A 17,075-nucleotide genomic window follows, 5' to 3' on the forward strand; every position below is an offset into this window, starting at 1 on the left:
ACCAACTAAGTTTTTATTTTGGTATGAGCTTTCGTGTGCATGCACACTTCTTCAGATACGAAAGCTCATACCAAAATAAAAACTTAGTTGGTCTTTAAGGTGCTACTGAAGGAATTTTTTTATTTTACTTCGATCCAGACCAACACAGCTACCTACCTGTAACCATAATAATTTTTAGAAATGCATTTGGCAAGCACCTTGATTCCATGAGATAAAAGGACAGAGAGGGCCTACTAGAGAGAAGTTAAAAACAAATCCCAGTGAAGAGTAATGGATGAAGCGGGTGAATCCATTGCCTTTGGTTCTTAAACTGCTGTGAACAACAACAAAAAACCCTGTCTCAACACCCATTGCGTGTCAAGTGTGTCTCCTGCTTCTGGCCCTTAAGTTCTGCAACAGGAGAGGGAGGGAGAAGGGAAGGAAGGGCTATTGCTCCTCCCTTCTATATCCACTTCGTGCCCCATCATTTTTTGCTTCAGGGAGGCATGTTTGATGAGTCTTGGCTGCCACCGCAGTGGAGCATCATTGTCAGCCCTGGAGTCCCTTAAGGGAGTGCGTGACAGGCAGGGAGAGTTATAACTGTTGGGAGCGAGAGAAGAGAATGCTCCAAGCCAGCTCTTCCATGCAAATCGAGGCCTTAAATTGCACAGAGATAAATCACAGCAGTGAGGATTTGAATGACTCCCATTTAGGAGGGGCATTTAAGCCTGCCGGATATTCACAAGGGATCAGGCACTGTATCATGCAGAGCAAGCAGATGTGCCATTTAGGAATCAGACGTATAACTGGCTTTGGTCATGCATAGGATTGATTGGACTGTATCCTGAGCCCTCCCACATAGATAATCCTAGCACATCGGACTACTCCTGCATATAGGCCCACAGAAGCAGATATCCACCCCTCTTAATCAGCGTCAGAGACAGGGGTATAAGTGTGCCCCTACCAGACCCCCTATGAGCCTCTCCCACCACCCCTGTAGTTATTATCATCTTGCTAAATGGTTACTGCCCATACCTGTCAAGTCACCCGTTTTTCACAGGAAACCCCCGTTTTTAAAGCCGTTTCCTGCTGTTGTCCCGAATGGCGAAATATCCCGTAATTCCCCCGGATTTTCAAAAATCGGGCAGAGTGGCACCGGAAGTTGCTTCTACGCATGTCTGGACATGCACAGAAGCGACTTCCGGTGCCGCACCACTGCTGATCCTGGATTTTTCAGTCCGGGAGTTGACGGGTATGTTACTGCCTGCCCAGTGCATGTGTAAGGGCAGCCCTTTAAAAGTGATGGCCAAACTGGTCTGGTGGTAGAACATGAGATTCTGCACAGGGACAAAGTACAGGTGGTGGGTATCCCAGTTTACTGCTTTCCTTGTGAAGAATGTCTGTATATTTCTTAATATGTCCTCCGGTGCTTGTGTTTATTTTCACGTAATCGTTGCCCTTCACTGCTGAGACTGATTGGTGAACACACGTTCCGCACGCAGAAAGGCTGATACAATGTCACAGATGCACGTGCTCTTATGCAGACCCTTTAATGCTAAAGACTAGTCCTTTAAATGCTGAGATGCGTGTTATAAATGAAAGAGACTCGGAAGTCGGCAAACCATAAAATTAGCATTAGTGTGAAAATGACACCATTGCATCATGTTGAATGCAAAACACACAAAGCAAGAGGCAGTTGCATCAAATTTCCTCCCTCTCCCTGCCTGCGCGCTCTCAAATACGTGAGCTGTAATGATTTACAACAGCCCGCAAGGTACAACAAGAATTTGCAATAATCCCGAAATCCAGACTGCTTCCAGTTTAGCAGTGTCCTTCCATTGGTGTGCTTAGGAATCCTGTGATGGATTGGACATATGGAGCCCATCAATTTTTAATGGAAAATCCATTTAACAAAATGTTCAGGAAAGGTCTATTAGCAGCAGCCTGCAGAAACATCATACCCTGTTCATAGATTTGTTTCCCCCTTGCTTGCAAAATGCAACGTAATTTTCTATCCTGACATCACATAATCCAGGTGTGATTCTGTACTTCAAACATTCTAACGCTGCTTAGCTTTTAAAAATGAGAAGTATTAGGCCTCTGAATTGGAGAGGCAGGGAATCTGAAATGGAAGCTCTGCACCAGGCATGTTGGCATGAGGGATGAAAGTACCGGTACCGGTACCCTCCATTTCTCTTTTTTCCCAGTCTTAAGTTCAGTTCTCCACATTTCACAGCAAATATATATACCTAATGAAAATTCATCAGCATTAGAGTGTGAATTTCTCCCAGTGAAGAGCATTGTTATTTGCAGTTTTGGCTAATGCTTTTGAAAGCAATTTTCCCTAATATAATGCATCTTTCCCCAATATATATTCACTTTGTGGTCACTTTCTCCTAATACATTTATGTTTTTGTAAGCATTTGGTTGGTGAACTGAATAGCAAAATTCAGCTGAGTGCAAATTTCAAAGGGTAGCTGTGTTTCAGTGCGCATATTGTTTCAGAAAGTGCAAATTTGATAATTTTGCTTCAAATGAGTCCTGAATCGAATCTCTCTCCCATCTCTAGTGGGGTCTGACTGTGATGACTTCAGTGAAATAAGGGCCTTTTTATTTTTATTTTTTTGCACCCCCAGCATCACTCCCCCCTCCAATCATCCCACAAGAGTAATGGAAAAGGTTTTAGCTATCGACAGTATGGAAGGTATATGCTCTAACACTGGTTACCCTCTTTTCTTTCTTTCTACACCTGGACCAACTATAACAGCAGATACAAATCACTTGTGACATAAAGCTTCCTCAAGTAATTCAGATTGTGCATTTAAGTGGAGGTCCATTGTTAAAAGTGTTTGTGTGCTAATCAAATTGCAGACAAAGCTGAACAAGAGGTGTAGCAACGAAGAGCAAAATCTCATTGCTTCCACACTACTATTGCAAACAAGTTTTGCTTTCTCCAGGTAAAATATTTAAATAACTTAGTAAACATCTGGTTGAATCAGATCAACACCTCTGTATTCTGTTCTCACAGTGGCCAACCAGATGCCTATGAGAAGCCTGCAAGCAGGACCAGAGGACAATGGCCTTCAACTGCCTCACCACTGGAGGCTAAATAAAAATGGGTTCTGAGTTTGAATTTGGCTCTGCTTTAACAAATGTGATCAGAATGACCATGTGCTTGAGAAGTTCTGTTTGGCCCAGTGATATCTGGGGGATAGAAACAGCTGTCTCGCCAGAGATATTAGCTGCTTTTCCAGATTTTCCATAGCCCGAAGATTCTTGTTGTGGGGAATCCAAGAGTTCAAATTCTGGCTTTTGGCAGAATCAGGCGGAGTCTTATGTTCCACTCCCTGTAAAGTACTTTCACAATGGCAAACAGAGTTTCGTAATCCTCATCAGAATCCAATTTTTAACACCCACCTCACCTCAGCGAGGGAGGAAACAAAGCTGCCTGTCAGATTGGAAGTGAAGTGAATATAATAATAATAATAATAATTTATTATTTATACCCCGCCCATCTGGCTGGGTTCCCCCAGCCACTCTGTGAAGCAAATGGGACAAGCTTACTGTGGTCTCTTCCAACTCTATGATTACTGCATCTGGCAACTGGGCTTAAAACAGGCAGTTGATTGACTCTAAAATGACATCTGCTTATTCTGCAGTCTGCTTTCTGGGTGTAATGAGATGAAGCTGCTGACTTTGGTATTACGGTATATATATGAATGACTGATTTGCATTCCTCCCACCATGGCCCTCAACCAGCTTTTAAAAGTAGCAGGAATCTTGTATCATATTATGAGGGACAAACACCATAGTACTCCTGCATCAGTGCAGCCAGGTGCCTTTATCTGCCCCAGCCGCAACAAAGCATGTCTCTCCCATATTGGTTTCTATAGCCACAGCAGGCGCTGTGACTCTCCAACAGCTTGACTTCACTTCCAAAGGCTCACTATTTTTCGCCATGTTCCATGAATGAAGCCTCCAGGAACTGAGGCAGAGCAAGATTTAAGTAAATAGGTCTGACACTGCTATGTTTAGTTTGGCCCCTACAGTGCAATCCTTTGCATATTTACGCAGAAGGAAGTTCCACTTTGTTTAATACTCCATATTACGTATGTTTCAGATTACCGATTTTGAGGCTGGTGTTTCCCCTCTTCTGGATCCCTTTCTACTATACTACTGAGGCTGTCCAGATTCCTGAGGTGAGTCTCAATAGGATTATAAGAAATAATTGTTGGGGAGTAACTTCCCTATCTTCTTGCTGACCTTGTGAGGAAGTATCTCCATAGTAGAACCACACATGTAATGCCACATTCGTGGCTTAATCAGCAAATGCTTAAAATGCCTGCTGTATTTCAAACTGCATTAGCACGTTGTTGTAAACACCAGAGAGGAGGTGGTCTTCACCTGAAATGCATTGCCTGTTGGTTTCCCCACACCTGCTTTACCCTGAATTCCTATTCAGGAAGCTGTTATCTGCACATGCATTATTGTCAAATGTACACACCAAGAAAATACTGGATGCATATTCATTTTGGCTAACATCATGTGTACATGGCTTCTAACACCATTGGTGGGAGTGCACTGGAGCCAGAAGTGGCATTCTGTGCTTATTTTACATAAGTGCAACAGACCAATAGGGAGTGCCTTTCATTCTCTAGAAAGAGAGCCACATTGGTTCAGAGAAATACCAGTACTCTCAAGGCAGCATAAGGCATGTGTGCTGAGCTTTCCCATCTTATGCTGATCTTTGGAGCACAAAAGATAGGCAGATCATTCTATTTCTGGTCCATGTAAATTCCACATGTGCTTATTCTTAATACCATTTTGTCCTGTTTTAACATTCATTGCAATTTTACACACACACACACACACACACACACACACACACGTTTAAATGTAATTTAAATGCATACATAAATATGTATTGTATTACAAAAGATGTATTTAAATATTATTTTATCCCAATGTATGCATTTATATGTATATTCTCTTTCAAAATACACATTTTAACTTGTTTTGGCAATTATTATTTTTTTAGCTAAGAAGTTAATTGCAAATTTTGAAAAATGCAAAATCTGAAGGATAATTACATTTCAATCTATGGGAAATGTGAATTAGGTTAGTTTAAAAATGCAGACCAAATAATTTTTTTAAAATCCCTTCACAAATGTGGCTCATGCAAGCACTAGTGTGTTTGCAAAATGAAGTATTTAGTTTGAGTAACACTTAAAAGTTCCCAATTTGAAGGCATGGATGTGAGCTTGTGCCTAAAAGCCTTTTCGTGGGTGAGAACTGAAGATATCTGCGCAAGGTGCTAAGTATTTCTTCCCACTGTGCAGAACATCTTCAATACTCATTGACCTGACTGGAATGTAAGGAGATATAGCACCTCAAAACTATAGAGAACAGTTTGAATATTCAAACTGCTAGTTTATGCAGGGTCCCAATAAAACTGCCTCTCCCCAATTTCTATCTCTGAAGCAATCTGTCTTTTTGAGTGTGTGCACTTCTGTTCCCCCATGATTCAAAAATGCAGCCCACAATTTTGTGACGTCTGGTGGGAAAACCGTAACAGTCAGCCATACTTCTGTTTGGTCCACATTTTATTCTGCTTGTCCCGTGTTTTCAAGGCACATATTTGAGAGGGTTTTTTTTATTTGTTCTGCTGCTTTCCCTGGGAAAACCTGCTGTTTACCACTGAATTGGAACAAATGTAAATCTACAGAAAAGTCAATTGAAGTTTGTTATGATTCAGAGGCAAACGGTGGGTTTTCCTGGGGAAAGTGGCAGGGCAAACGAAAAACCTCTTGGACTTGTGCCTAGAAATCATTGGAGAAGCTGAAGTGTGGACAAGCCCTTGCAATGTAAAACTCCCACAATATTTCTGGATTTCTTTTCCTGGAGACATTTAACACAGAAATGAGCATTAAGCTTCTGCTAGATTCCACAAGATTTCCAGAAGTGGATTTTACGTTGTCTGAAAGATCACATAAAATGCAGAAACCGACAGGTAGTAAAACATTGGGAAGATGGAATAATGTGGGTGCAGCCAAGGTAACTTTTATAACCGGTTCCTAGTCTTGATAATCAGCTGAAAAGGGTGGGCAACCCCCTCCTTTCGCTCCACTTGGCAGTGGAGTGGAGCAGTTGTTTTTAAAACATTTATTCTTGCTACCATACTGCAGAAACAACCTCTTGTGGAGAGCAGGAGAAATGACACCCACACTGTAGTCGTTCTTGTCAAAAGGCAATACTTTAATGTTCAAAACTTTCTACACAAAGTGCATTTGTCTCCTGTGTTTTGTTTTTGTTTCCTTCACTGGGGAGACTTTCCAATGAGACATCCTTTCCTCCCTGTGCAGTTTCTGAGATTGACAAAATTCCTGCAGGCATAAGGGACCCGTGTCTTCCTGTGACTCCCCACTAAAGGGACTGGACAAGACAGGCATAAACAGACCTTCTCACATATAGAGCAGAACCTTCACTCTAAGCCAGCATACAGAAATAACCTATTTTGTTGCATTTTATAACAACCCACTCTCTGGGAAGAATAGATCTGTCGTCTTCTTTTTCAAAACCATTAGTAAATAATTAAAAGGGAGAGGCAAAATATTCTCTAAAGATAACCTAGTCCTTGGTTGCCATGGTAACACATTTCCTAGGCCAAAAGCCTTTTCCTTTACTTGTAGAGAGAAATGAAAATGCGAGCGAGGAATCTGTTTTTGGGAAGGAAGGATGGGATTTTGTTGATAAGGTGTAGATGTCTGTGCTGTTATAAATTCAAGTTAAACATCAGAGCGTTACATAACAGAAGCTGGCTGGGATTTCTATAGACACAAATTGGTGGCAGCACCTTCAAATGAGGCATTGAATATTTCGTAAAATGAAGGCCAGCCGAGGTTGTGGATTCATAGCTGGGATAACAGATTATAGTTTTTCCAACAGCATAGATTTTGTCTGTACCCAAACAGTTCATCCAAATTAGTTGCCAGGTACACATACTAAATGGCTGAGTCACTTTAGGGTGACTGTGTCATTTGAAGGGATATCAGAGAACACTGCACTATTTGTCCTCTGTTTGAAGGACTGTGTAGTCGAGGTCTGCTTTAAAGATAAAGAACTATGAGAAAGAACAGGGCTTTTGAAGTTGCCCATCAATAGTTAACACCGGAAGAGCAGACCAAAGAGGCACACAGGTCACCTGGCCACAGTCTGCCTCTAGGCTTGTATCTAAACATAAATTGCCATATGCAAATTTTATGCAACTCTTTTTTTTTGGTGATGCATTAGGGAACACCTGAGGACATTTATTTAGCAGAAAGGGACAACTGCTTTTATCCTCAAATTAAACCTAAGAAGGTGGGTCACCTTAGAAGGTTTGGGAAAGCACCTTCTCTATTGCCCCTTAAAGGCAACAAGGCAGCCATTTGAGCTACCAGAACCTTTGTGAATATTCATGGGACATATGAGATGCTAAATTGCAGGCCCAATGCAGGATAGGTGAAGCGGAGGAACTTCCTGTGAGAGGTGTAGTGGTTAGAATATTGGACCTCGGAGACCAGGGTTCATATCCCCACTTGGCCATCAAGCTCACTGAGTGACCTTTGGTCAGTCACTGCCTCTCAGCCAGGGGGGTAAATGAGGAAAGAGGAGACATTAAGCTTCTTAAAGAAAAGGGTGGTATATAAATGCCATAATTAAATGAATGAATGAATGAATGAAGAGAGTTGTATGGAAAGAAACATGAAAAGTCAAATGAAACTAGGAAGTCATTGTCTCCAAAATAAATAAAAACCACCTCTCAAGTAGGTGAATACTCTCCCTTCCAGCCCAGCCCCACTCTGGGGTTATAACCTAATTCATGCCTCCCAGACTAATATGCAGATCAGACTACAATTATCCTTCAGATCTCAGAAATTTGTGGTACATTCCTCAGCTCAAAAATGTACTAAAATGCATTATAATTTGGAATTTTAGGATGTGTAATTGAGTTAAACACATATTTTATCACAAAATAATTATGTACATACTGATGTACAAATTGAATCAGAATTTTTCGTGTAGGCTTTTCTCTCCATAAAGCCAATTGCAAATTAATGCAGATACAGTATGTAATAGACATACGAACCCATCGAAATTGACATGCAGCAGAACAGACTGATGCGTCTATCCCTTGCCCCAGAAAAAATTGCCAAGGTGTGCAGATTGCTGGGTCCTGAACCGAATCTGCATGGTGATTAAGGCCAGTCTGGGAACACAAGGAAGCCCCTCCACTTGATATCTGTAAAAGCAAACCTGCTTGTGAACATGAGATGGTGCTTTCTCAGACATGACAACCGGAGACCCAGCCTAGCACCACTGGAGAGTGGGAATTACTTCTAATTAAACATGCATAGAATCAGGCTCTAAGGAATGCAGGTTTGAACCCTGCTCTACTCTTTGATGGTGACCATTCCAGGGCAGAACAACACTTTACAGTACAAACACAAGCGGGCCCAACACTAACACAGAGGCAAACGGGTGGGCAAAGGAAGGGTTAAGCACCCCTTCTGAATTCCTCAGACTTTGCAGCCACTCTCAATACAAGGAAATTAAATTCCCAGCTGCTTTTCATGCCCACCTCTCCACTATTTAAGGCTACATTTGAAATAACTGCGGACAACATGATACACTGCATATTTTGTCTTTGTGTGTGAGTGGGATTTCTCTCTCTCCACTTTTCAAGCATATCTAGGTACAATTTCATATATTCAGTTCACACATGACATTTTGGAATGATATTGTGAGCGTGCAGATGTGCATTGGGCTCCCCACTGAGTTTTGCAAGGATTTTCATAGGCAACATCCAATAGGAATGTAAAATTCCTACCTACTATTTTGGCAGGCAGTGTGAGGTCTACTGTGCCGCTGTTGGTGTTTGGTACGGGAGCTGATGTTGCCGTCTGACAGCTGTCCAAAAGCAAAAATGGCTGGAGATTCCCTGATGAACACCCTGCACGATTTCAGCATGGGATGGGGATGATGAAGTTGATCAATTTCAGTCGCATTAAAATGTTTTCGTAGGGACTGCTTCCTTGTCCCTTGGAGGGGAGTGTGTGTGATTTAAAGAGGGACTGCCTTTTCTCTCCCCATGACAGTTTTATGCTTGAAAAAGAAAATAGGTGGGAAGCATGCCACAAAATTCAGCACAAAATAAACATTTAAAATCAACACTGCTGTTATTGCTTTATTAACGCAGACCAGTGGCTTATCTGAAGAGGTGGGGATTCCTGATCTCTTAGGGATTCCCAGAGCATTAGACACACTGCTCAGTTCAGCTTTTGCACTCGCTAAGGAACATGTATTACTTTCCAAGATGTGATGTCATTGTAATTCCATCTCCTGTCCATCAACACATTTGGTATTTACTGCCTCATCAAATATAAAGAACAAAACAACTGTTTTGACATACAGACCAGCAGTGCCCTTGCTTCTTATGTTACAGGGGGCTACAGTCATGGCTCTTTAAAGGGCCTTGACCCTTGGCGCAAGCCCCAAAATTGCAGAAGGGGTCCACAGAGGTAGGTGTGTTCCACTCTATGCAGCAGAGAAAAGGAGTGCCCTGCTCTGAAAGCAAGCACTCCTCCTTATGCACCTCTCCCCCTCCACCCCAATGGCATGTGCCTTTCAGTGAAGAGAAACATGTTAGCAGGAAAGGGGATCATTTCCTACTGTTGTTTTTCCAAAGCCCTTTAAGTTGGCTGCCAACTTTTCTACCAGTACCTGTTGATGTGCCATGAAACAGTGCTTCGATCTGCAGCAATAAGCAAGAGAGAGATTTCATCTCCATGATGGGAAAAGCTTCACCTGCTGATTTCTGTGGATCATGCTTCTGCCAAAGCCAAAGGAGCCTGCTAGGTTGCTCCCACCCCTGGGTCCTACCCCCCCCCCTGCCCTAAAACCAAATAATATGCTTTCCAGAAATCAGTCTTCCTAGCAGAGGGCTTGGCTAGTGGTAGAAAAAGCAAGACTGGATACAAAGGCACCCTGAAAGGGGGATTGAATCACTGGGAATGAGTTACACGATAGAGAAGGAAATGGACCTCTGTTTTTTCGAGAATGATCCCTATGACTGAGCAGATTTCGTCTAACCAGCCACTATATCTAACCAGCAACGGGCCACCACCCTGGCGATCAATCCACCCTGTTTGCAAAGCACAGAAAAGGCGAGCAACAATCCTTTTAAACATTCACTGGCGAATAAATAACCCACTGTATTGCATATACACATACATTTACACACATGTACACACTCACTCACTCACTCACTCACTCACTCACTCACTCAAGGCCAAACTACATGTGACATTATACATGCAGTTTGGTGTTGTGTGTAACTTTTAAAGACCATAAATAGCTGATGTGGGGCCAAATCACGATGACTGACACTGCAGCACCTGGGGAAGCAGTTTAACTCTTTCCTCCTGCACCTCTCAAGTTGCTATTTGTCATTAGAGGGAAGTGCTCATTGGAGCCAGTGGGGGGGGCTTCCTTCCTGTGTCAAAAAGCAGCTTGAGGGGGGCTGTCAGGGTTGTGAAACAAGGGGAAAGGGTTAAAGGCCCCCTGCATGCATTGTGGTCCCAATCCATCCTGCTTCCTGCCTTTCAGCAGCAGCAGCAGCAGCTATTTAAAGTTTTAAAAAGATACATGCAATGCCAAGCACAGCTGCAGTTTGGCCCTCTCCATCAACTTCTGCTGTCGGGGCCCCAAAAAGTGCAGACTGTTTTGAATTCTTATCTCATTCTGACACAATCCAAGAGCCACCACACTGAATTAGCATAGAAGGCCATAAAAAAGCATTAGGGAGGAACAAGGCTCACCCATCTTCCCTAGGATTATTCAGCAATAAATCCCCGTGTATCAAAGTTATGAGCCCCAAACTGGAGACAGAGAGCTAATGGCGCTTCACACTTGAGGTTCGGCCTGCTCCTCTTGCTCATTCTCTCGCGTCTCATTTTTATTCTTTCAAAATATTTGTAAAAAATAACATACCTTTCTCTAGAGATGGTTTTTGCACCTTTGGGCTTCTAAAATAGACTCTTCAAAAGTACTGAATGATAAAGAAAATAAACTCTACACCCCAAAAACCCTTAACAGTACAGAGTAGTTCCCCCCAAGCAGCTTTCTTTCTTAGATTTTTTTTTAAAAAAACTTTTTGCAAAAAGAAGAAAAAAGATCAATGAGAACCGGAGCATCCAGTACTTGCCCTGTGACTTCTTGTTGTCACACGCACCCCTTTTAAAAAAGCAAACCGGAATAGCCTCCAGTGCTCCATGGCCCAACAGTCGGAGCTCAGAGGCTCAGACCCTCAGAGTTCACATTTAAGAAATGGATCCTTCATTGTCTTTGCCTGAGGAGCTCAACTTTACTGAGAGGACACAACCCCAGCTGAAGATTTAATGGTGCTCACCCTAAAGTATCTCCATGGAGCATTTTCACATAGTGAGCTGTCCTTTGCTGCCCCCCAGCTGGACAGCTGGACAATAGCTTTTGCACTATTACCATTTCCCAAATAGAAACATAGAGCAATATGATTTTCCTCAAAAGAGATTCCCAAACCCTTAAAACACAGCTTGGTTGCTGATTTCAGTCTGAAATAATCCCCCCCCCCCGCCCCAAGACCCTATCCTTTTCACGCTTAGCACTTTTCTGGAAGTCCTAAGCGCTCTGTAAAAAAAATAAATAAATCATTCTATATATCTGTACATATATATTTGTCTATGTAGAGGAGTAAACAGCTGCCCCCCCAGGCTACTCCTTGGGCCAGAGGCTCTTCAGCCCCATTACCCAGAATTCTCTGGATTCCTATGCCCCACTGTCATCTTTGCAGAGGTGCTGGTCCCGTGCATGGGGGAGGGGTGGGGGTCCACATATTGCTTTCGCTCTCTCGTGTCTCTGAGGTATGGTACAAAAGTCTTTGTTTTCCATACATACACACGCACGCACAGCCACGCACGCACGCACACACACACATATTTATATTTTGCGTGTCTGCCTGTTTCCTTCTCCACGGCTCCTGCATTTGGAACTGTTTCGGAAATGACAGCCAGCACACGCTCCCTTGTTCACGCGACGCTCTTCCCCCGTCTTAGGGAGCTGCCTCATCTATTCCTCTTGCTGACTCCGCTCCCCAGCTGCAACTCGGAAGGAACCGGGGAGCTGTGGCCTGCAGTCTCAATTCTGTCCGAGCCCTCTGGTACACTGCCCTCCCTTGGAGAGGGGCTGTTCTTGCAGAAGTCCGTCACCCACGAGGGCATGGATAAAAAACCCCTGGGGTCAACAGAGTAGAATTGCTTGCCTTCAGTTGCTGCGGAGCCCCGGGAGGAAGGGTTGGCATGGAGACTGCTGGTGCTGTTGCACTTCTTCACAAGTGCCAGACCTTGGGGCGGAGGGGGCGGTGAGAAGAGGGATGTCAGAGAGAGACTGCTGAGGGTCTCTGACTGCTCGCTGTGGTTGCCTCCGCCTCTCAGGCTGCTCCCTGCGCCCTCCTCGTCTGAAGGGTCCATGGAGTCATGGTAAGTGCAGCCGGGGCTCGTGCTCCCTCCACTACTGTGGCTCCGCTGGTGCCGGCTGATGTTCCGGAGAGTGAAGATCCCACGGCCCCTTAAGCTCTGCCTCCGGGAGGCAGGGGAAAGAGGCGCCACCAAGGCTTTTTGGGCGGCTGTGGCTGGCACTGGGCACAGTGCAACTGGGAGGTCCAGGGTGCACTGGGGCGAGTCACTGAGGTTTAAGCTGTCCTCCAGTGTAGTCTGCAAGCTGCCTTCCGAACTGTTGCTCCTGCAGTCTTCCAGGGAGGTGTCGCTCTCTGTGGTCTACAGGGTGAAGAATCAACAACAGAAACAAAGTGGTTGATGAGCAGTGATTCCTGCACTGCAGGGGGTTGGCCTGGTTAACCTTCTGGGTTCCTTCCAACTCTACTGCCCTATGATTTCTCAGTTGTCATGAGAGAGAAGTCATATTGGGTGAGGGAGGGACTGGGGCATCAGCTGCAACTGGGGCATCAGTGGGAAGGTTAACATTAAAGCAGTTCAGTGCTGCCTGCCCCCAATTCACGTCTCACCACCCTGCAGAAGGCACACTGGGCACTGTTCCAGTCCTTAGCTGCCAATCAGCAGTATCTCCTGAAAACAGCAATGTGCAGCACCATCACAAGGACTACTGTTGGCCAAATATTACTTTGCCATTATATATATATATATATATATATATATATATATATATATATATATACACTGATGGATCAGACCAAATGCCATTAATGTCAGCACCCTAATTAATGTCAGCACCCTGTTTAATTCGAGCAGACCCACTGAAATTAATGAACGTGACCAAGTTAGATCCATTAATTACAATGGGTCTCCTCTGAGTAGAATGTAGTTGAGTGCCACCCACTGTCTCTAGCAGCGGACAACTACACGACAGGTGTTTTCTTGCTTGTTTCTGGAACCTGAGAGAGGGACACTACTTCTGAACATGGATGTCTATGTCTTTTCAGTCCTGCCTAGAAGACATTTGATGAATCTGTCAGTTAATCAGCCTTTCATTTGAAAAAAAAAACTATCAGAGATAGTGGCCAGCATCACAAGTTGTGGTAATAAATGGTATTAATTTTGGGCTTTGTGAAGAGATATTTCATTTTGACTCTCCTTTTCTAGTGCCAATCAATATCATTAGATGCCCTGCAGCTCTGTTATTATGTAAGAGAGAGAATTTTTTCTTTCCCTGCTCTCTCTCTCAATTCTCCCCACACTGCATTTAATTTTACACATCTATTTCAGGCCATCCCCTTTTAATTATTGTTGTTTAGCTGGTCTGCCAACATGTCAATGCTATGTAAAAAGGGACTCTGGAGTGCTCTTGGCACATGCGTTCTTCATGTGCTCAAGACCAAAACTGTACATCCTTCAGCAATCAATTTCATCTTAGAATGTGGGCTGCCTACAACCAAGCAGCTGTAAAATAGCAGGACCTGGAAGAGAGGAGCCATGTCTGGGAGCAGGTCTCTGTTCCTCTCTTCACACAACCCTTCATTCCATAGCATATGAAGTGACTCCCAATGGACATTAATTGTCCACAGCATTAGAATCAGGACAACAACAAGGTGGGCATGGGTTTAGTAGCAAAGTAAGGGAAGCACACTTAATCTTGGGGAATTATTTATGTCACTCAAGCGCCCAGATAACGGGGGTCCATGTGGGGCATGGAAATGATGCCAAGTGGGCACATCAATGTGCCCAATCGCTGCCAATCAAGAAAGACTCTTCCAGGCTAAAAAGAAAGGTACCCTGCCTCTCTCCAGGCCTCTTGCACATAGGGAATTTATACTCTGTGGGAGTAGCTTCCATATGAGAGCCTGGAGGGGAATAGGCCCCTGGTTAAAACTATGTGAGATGTGGAAATGTCCTTCCTTGACCCTTGATTGGTAATGAACACACACCCTGATGTTTCCCCAACAGTACCTATAGTAATGAAGGAGGAGGACTCGGAAGATCCTGTATGGATATTCCTGCACCTTGTTTGCAAGGTGTGCATGTGAGGTGCATGTGATCTTGGCATAAATATAGGGGGAAATAGGGGAGAGCATAGATGTTGCTGGATCCAGGCTAGTTCTCACAGTGGCCAACCATGTGCTCATGGGAAGCTCACAAGCAGAACCTAAGTGCAAGGGCTGTGATTCCCAGCAACTTGCATTCAGAGCCTCTGATAGTGGTGGCTGAAAATTGCTATCATGGCTAATAGCTATTGATAGCCTTATCCTCCACGAAATTGCAAAATGGAAATTTTCCCTGATTGGGGCAGGAGAGAACCGTTATCCAATCTGGGGCTGCAAAGTATGAAATTCCACATTTCACTTCTCTGTCTTCAAAGTCAAGGCCAAGAAGCCAGTTTGCAGTGTTAAAGCTTTGGCCCTTGAGAACAGCCTGGAAAGTCACAATCTTGGTCAAAAGGCAAGGTATAAATTAAGTAAACAAAAAAATCTATTTTCCTTATCCTCCTTCAGCTTTCCACTGCTCATTTTTCCCCCAGACTTGTTCTTCTTTCACAGGTGTGTGCCAAAGGAAGTTAGAGAGAAAAACACCTGAAACGAGGTGTGGCCAAGCTAGGAAAAAGCATTTATACTAGGTTTATCTAATATTCAACCCCAATAATGTATATCTAGTTCTGAGGATCTCATCATTGCGTGGATACCTAGTTTTATTAACCCTCCTCCCCCAAAATAAAGACAGTTCACATTATGGTGTGCAATTGTGACTATACCAACAAAGCACAGTCCTTGTGTCTGTAATGGAGTTGACACTAACTTCAAACATGAGCTCATTTTCCTTGAAGCTTTGCTGTATGCCACTGATGACAAGCAAATGGAAGAAGCCTGTCTTCTAGCAAATTCCCGCAGAACAAAGTTGTTTGTGCAGAACATCCCCTCCCCCCCTTCCAGGTCAGAGTGCAAAATCTAAATGTGGCAGTCACCTCTTTTCCCACACAACATCTAATCCCCTCTACCCTAAGTCTATGAGAGGCTAAAATGTCTGGCAATAGACAGATGGAGGAATGGTGGTTGTAGGAGTCCTTACCTGGTGGATAAGTGAGCAGTGGATACCTGGAGATTGCAGAGACGCCCAAGAAGCTTGCAAAGAGATTTTTGGGAGGCTTTCTGGGCAGGAAGCTTTCTCCTGACTTGGTGGATTGGCAGGAACAGCTGGGATGAAAAACTCTGCTCGCAATGGTAACAGGGGATTGGATGCATCTGGAGAGAAGGGGGTGGGAGGACCTGGCAGAGTCAAGGAGGAAAAAAATCAACACCGTTCAAATCTGTTTCTACCCATGTCAGAAATCTGCAGGGTACATCCACATGTCACTTCTTTAATGAGGAAGCACAGGCAATCAAACTTGATTTTTCTTGTAATGCTTCCTTCCACCTTGCCATCTATTCTCTCTTTCTTCCCGGGTAGCCAATACTGGAAGAACTCAGCCTGCACTTCACCCTCAGCCAGTACTTCCAGCAAGGACAGTAGCTACCATAGCAGCCCTTATGGATGGGTGAATATGTCACTTTCATTTTGTCTCGTTTTTCCAATCTTTTCCGAAGTTCAGTTCTCCACATTTCTACATCAATTTGATATTTTCTTTTAAAAAGTCCTCATGAAAATTCATGAGCTGCTTCTCCTAATACACACGCTTTTATATACAATCTTGCCATATACACCAATTTTTGCAAGGCAATTCCCCCTAATACACTTCATTTTTCCATTGTTGTTATTATTATTTTTACTAATATATGCATTTATATGAACACTTTATCCTAGTGTATACATTTTTGCACACATTACTTGGTTGGAGGACTGTACTGCAGAATCTAGAGGAGCACAAATTTTGAAGGCTTGAGTTTCAGCTCATGCATGGTTTCTGAAAAGTGTGAATTAAATATGTTCACTTTTGAATGCAAACTGAATTGAATTTATTCTCTACTTCTAGCAGTACCTCTATTCCAACCGTGTTTCTTCTCCAATTGCCCAACCTTCCCTGAGTAAGCCATCAAGGGCAAATCAGCCAACACCAAGAGAGAACAGAGCTGGTGATGTGAACAAGGCCTAATTCGGTACCCACTGGTGTGTCAGCATGAGAGACTGTGGCAATGGTCCAGGAATAATCTTTACTTACGGCTTGGCTTTACTTTGAAATCTTTTTGGCTTTAAAGAAGAGAGAAAGCCAGAGGCAATTCTAGGATGACTAATCTCTTCTTTGCCACAAAGCTCACTAAGTGACCTTGTAAGAGTCACTCTCTTTCACCCTAAACTGTTGCATAGATCTGTTGGGAAATACATACTACGTATGGTGCCCTGAGGTCATTGGAGAAAGAGTGGAACGTAGAAATGAAACAATGAATTAAAAAACAAATAGTATTGCTAAGGCCAGGAGGCTGAATTTGCAAACTGAAGTTAAAAGATGTGCAGCTCACAGATGATGTAGGGAATAAACAGTTTATACGCTTAGATTTATGCAGCCAATCTTGCGAGATATTTTGTCCTTGACAACTGATGAAGTGGATTACATTGGCA

General features: G+C 43.5%; 1 protein-coding gene across 3 annotated transcripts in view; it reads right to left on the reverse strand.

Moving 5' to 3' along the window:
• Positions 1-6,224: 6,224 nt before the first annotated feature.
• CACNA1I (calcium voltage-gated channel subunit alpha1 I) overlaps positions 6,225-17,075 on the reverse strand; it is a 279,689-nt gene continuing 268,838 nt past the window's right edge. For all 3 annotated transcript variants that reach the window (XM_088652075.1, XM_088652074.1, XM_035128273.3), the window contains 2 exons: positions 15,591-15,787; positions 6,225-12,830 (listed from right to left, as the gene is read on the reverse strand). In XM_088652075.1, coding sequence (XP_088508201.1) covers positions 12,120-12,830; positions 15,591-15,787 — 908 coding nt within the window. In that variant the 3' untranslated portion in view covers positions 6,225-12,119. The remainder of the gene's footprint in view (positions 12,831-15,590; positions 15,788-17,075) is intronic.

The sequence above is a fragment of the Zootoca vivipara genome, chromosome 9 (assembly GCF_965207765.1).
Source record: "Zootoca vivipara chromosome 9, rZooViv2.hap1.1, whole genome shotgun sequence".
Taxonomy (NCBI): Eukaryota; Metazoa; Chordata; class Lepidosauria; order Squamata; family Lacertidae; genus Zootoca; species Zootoca vivipara.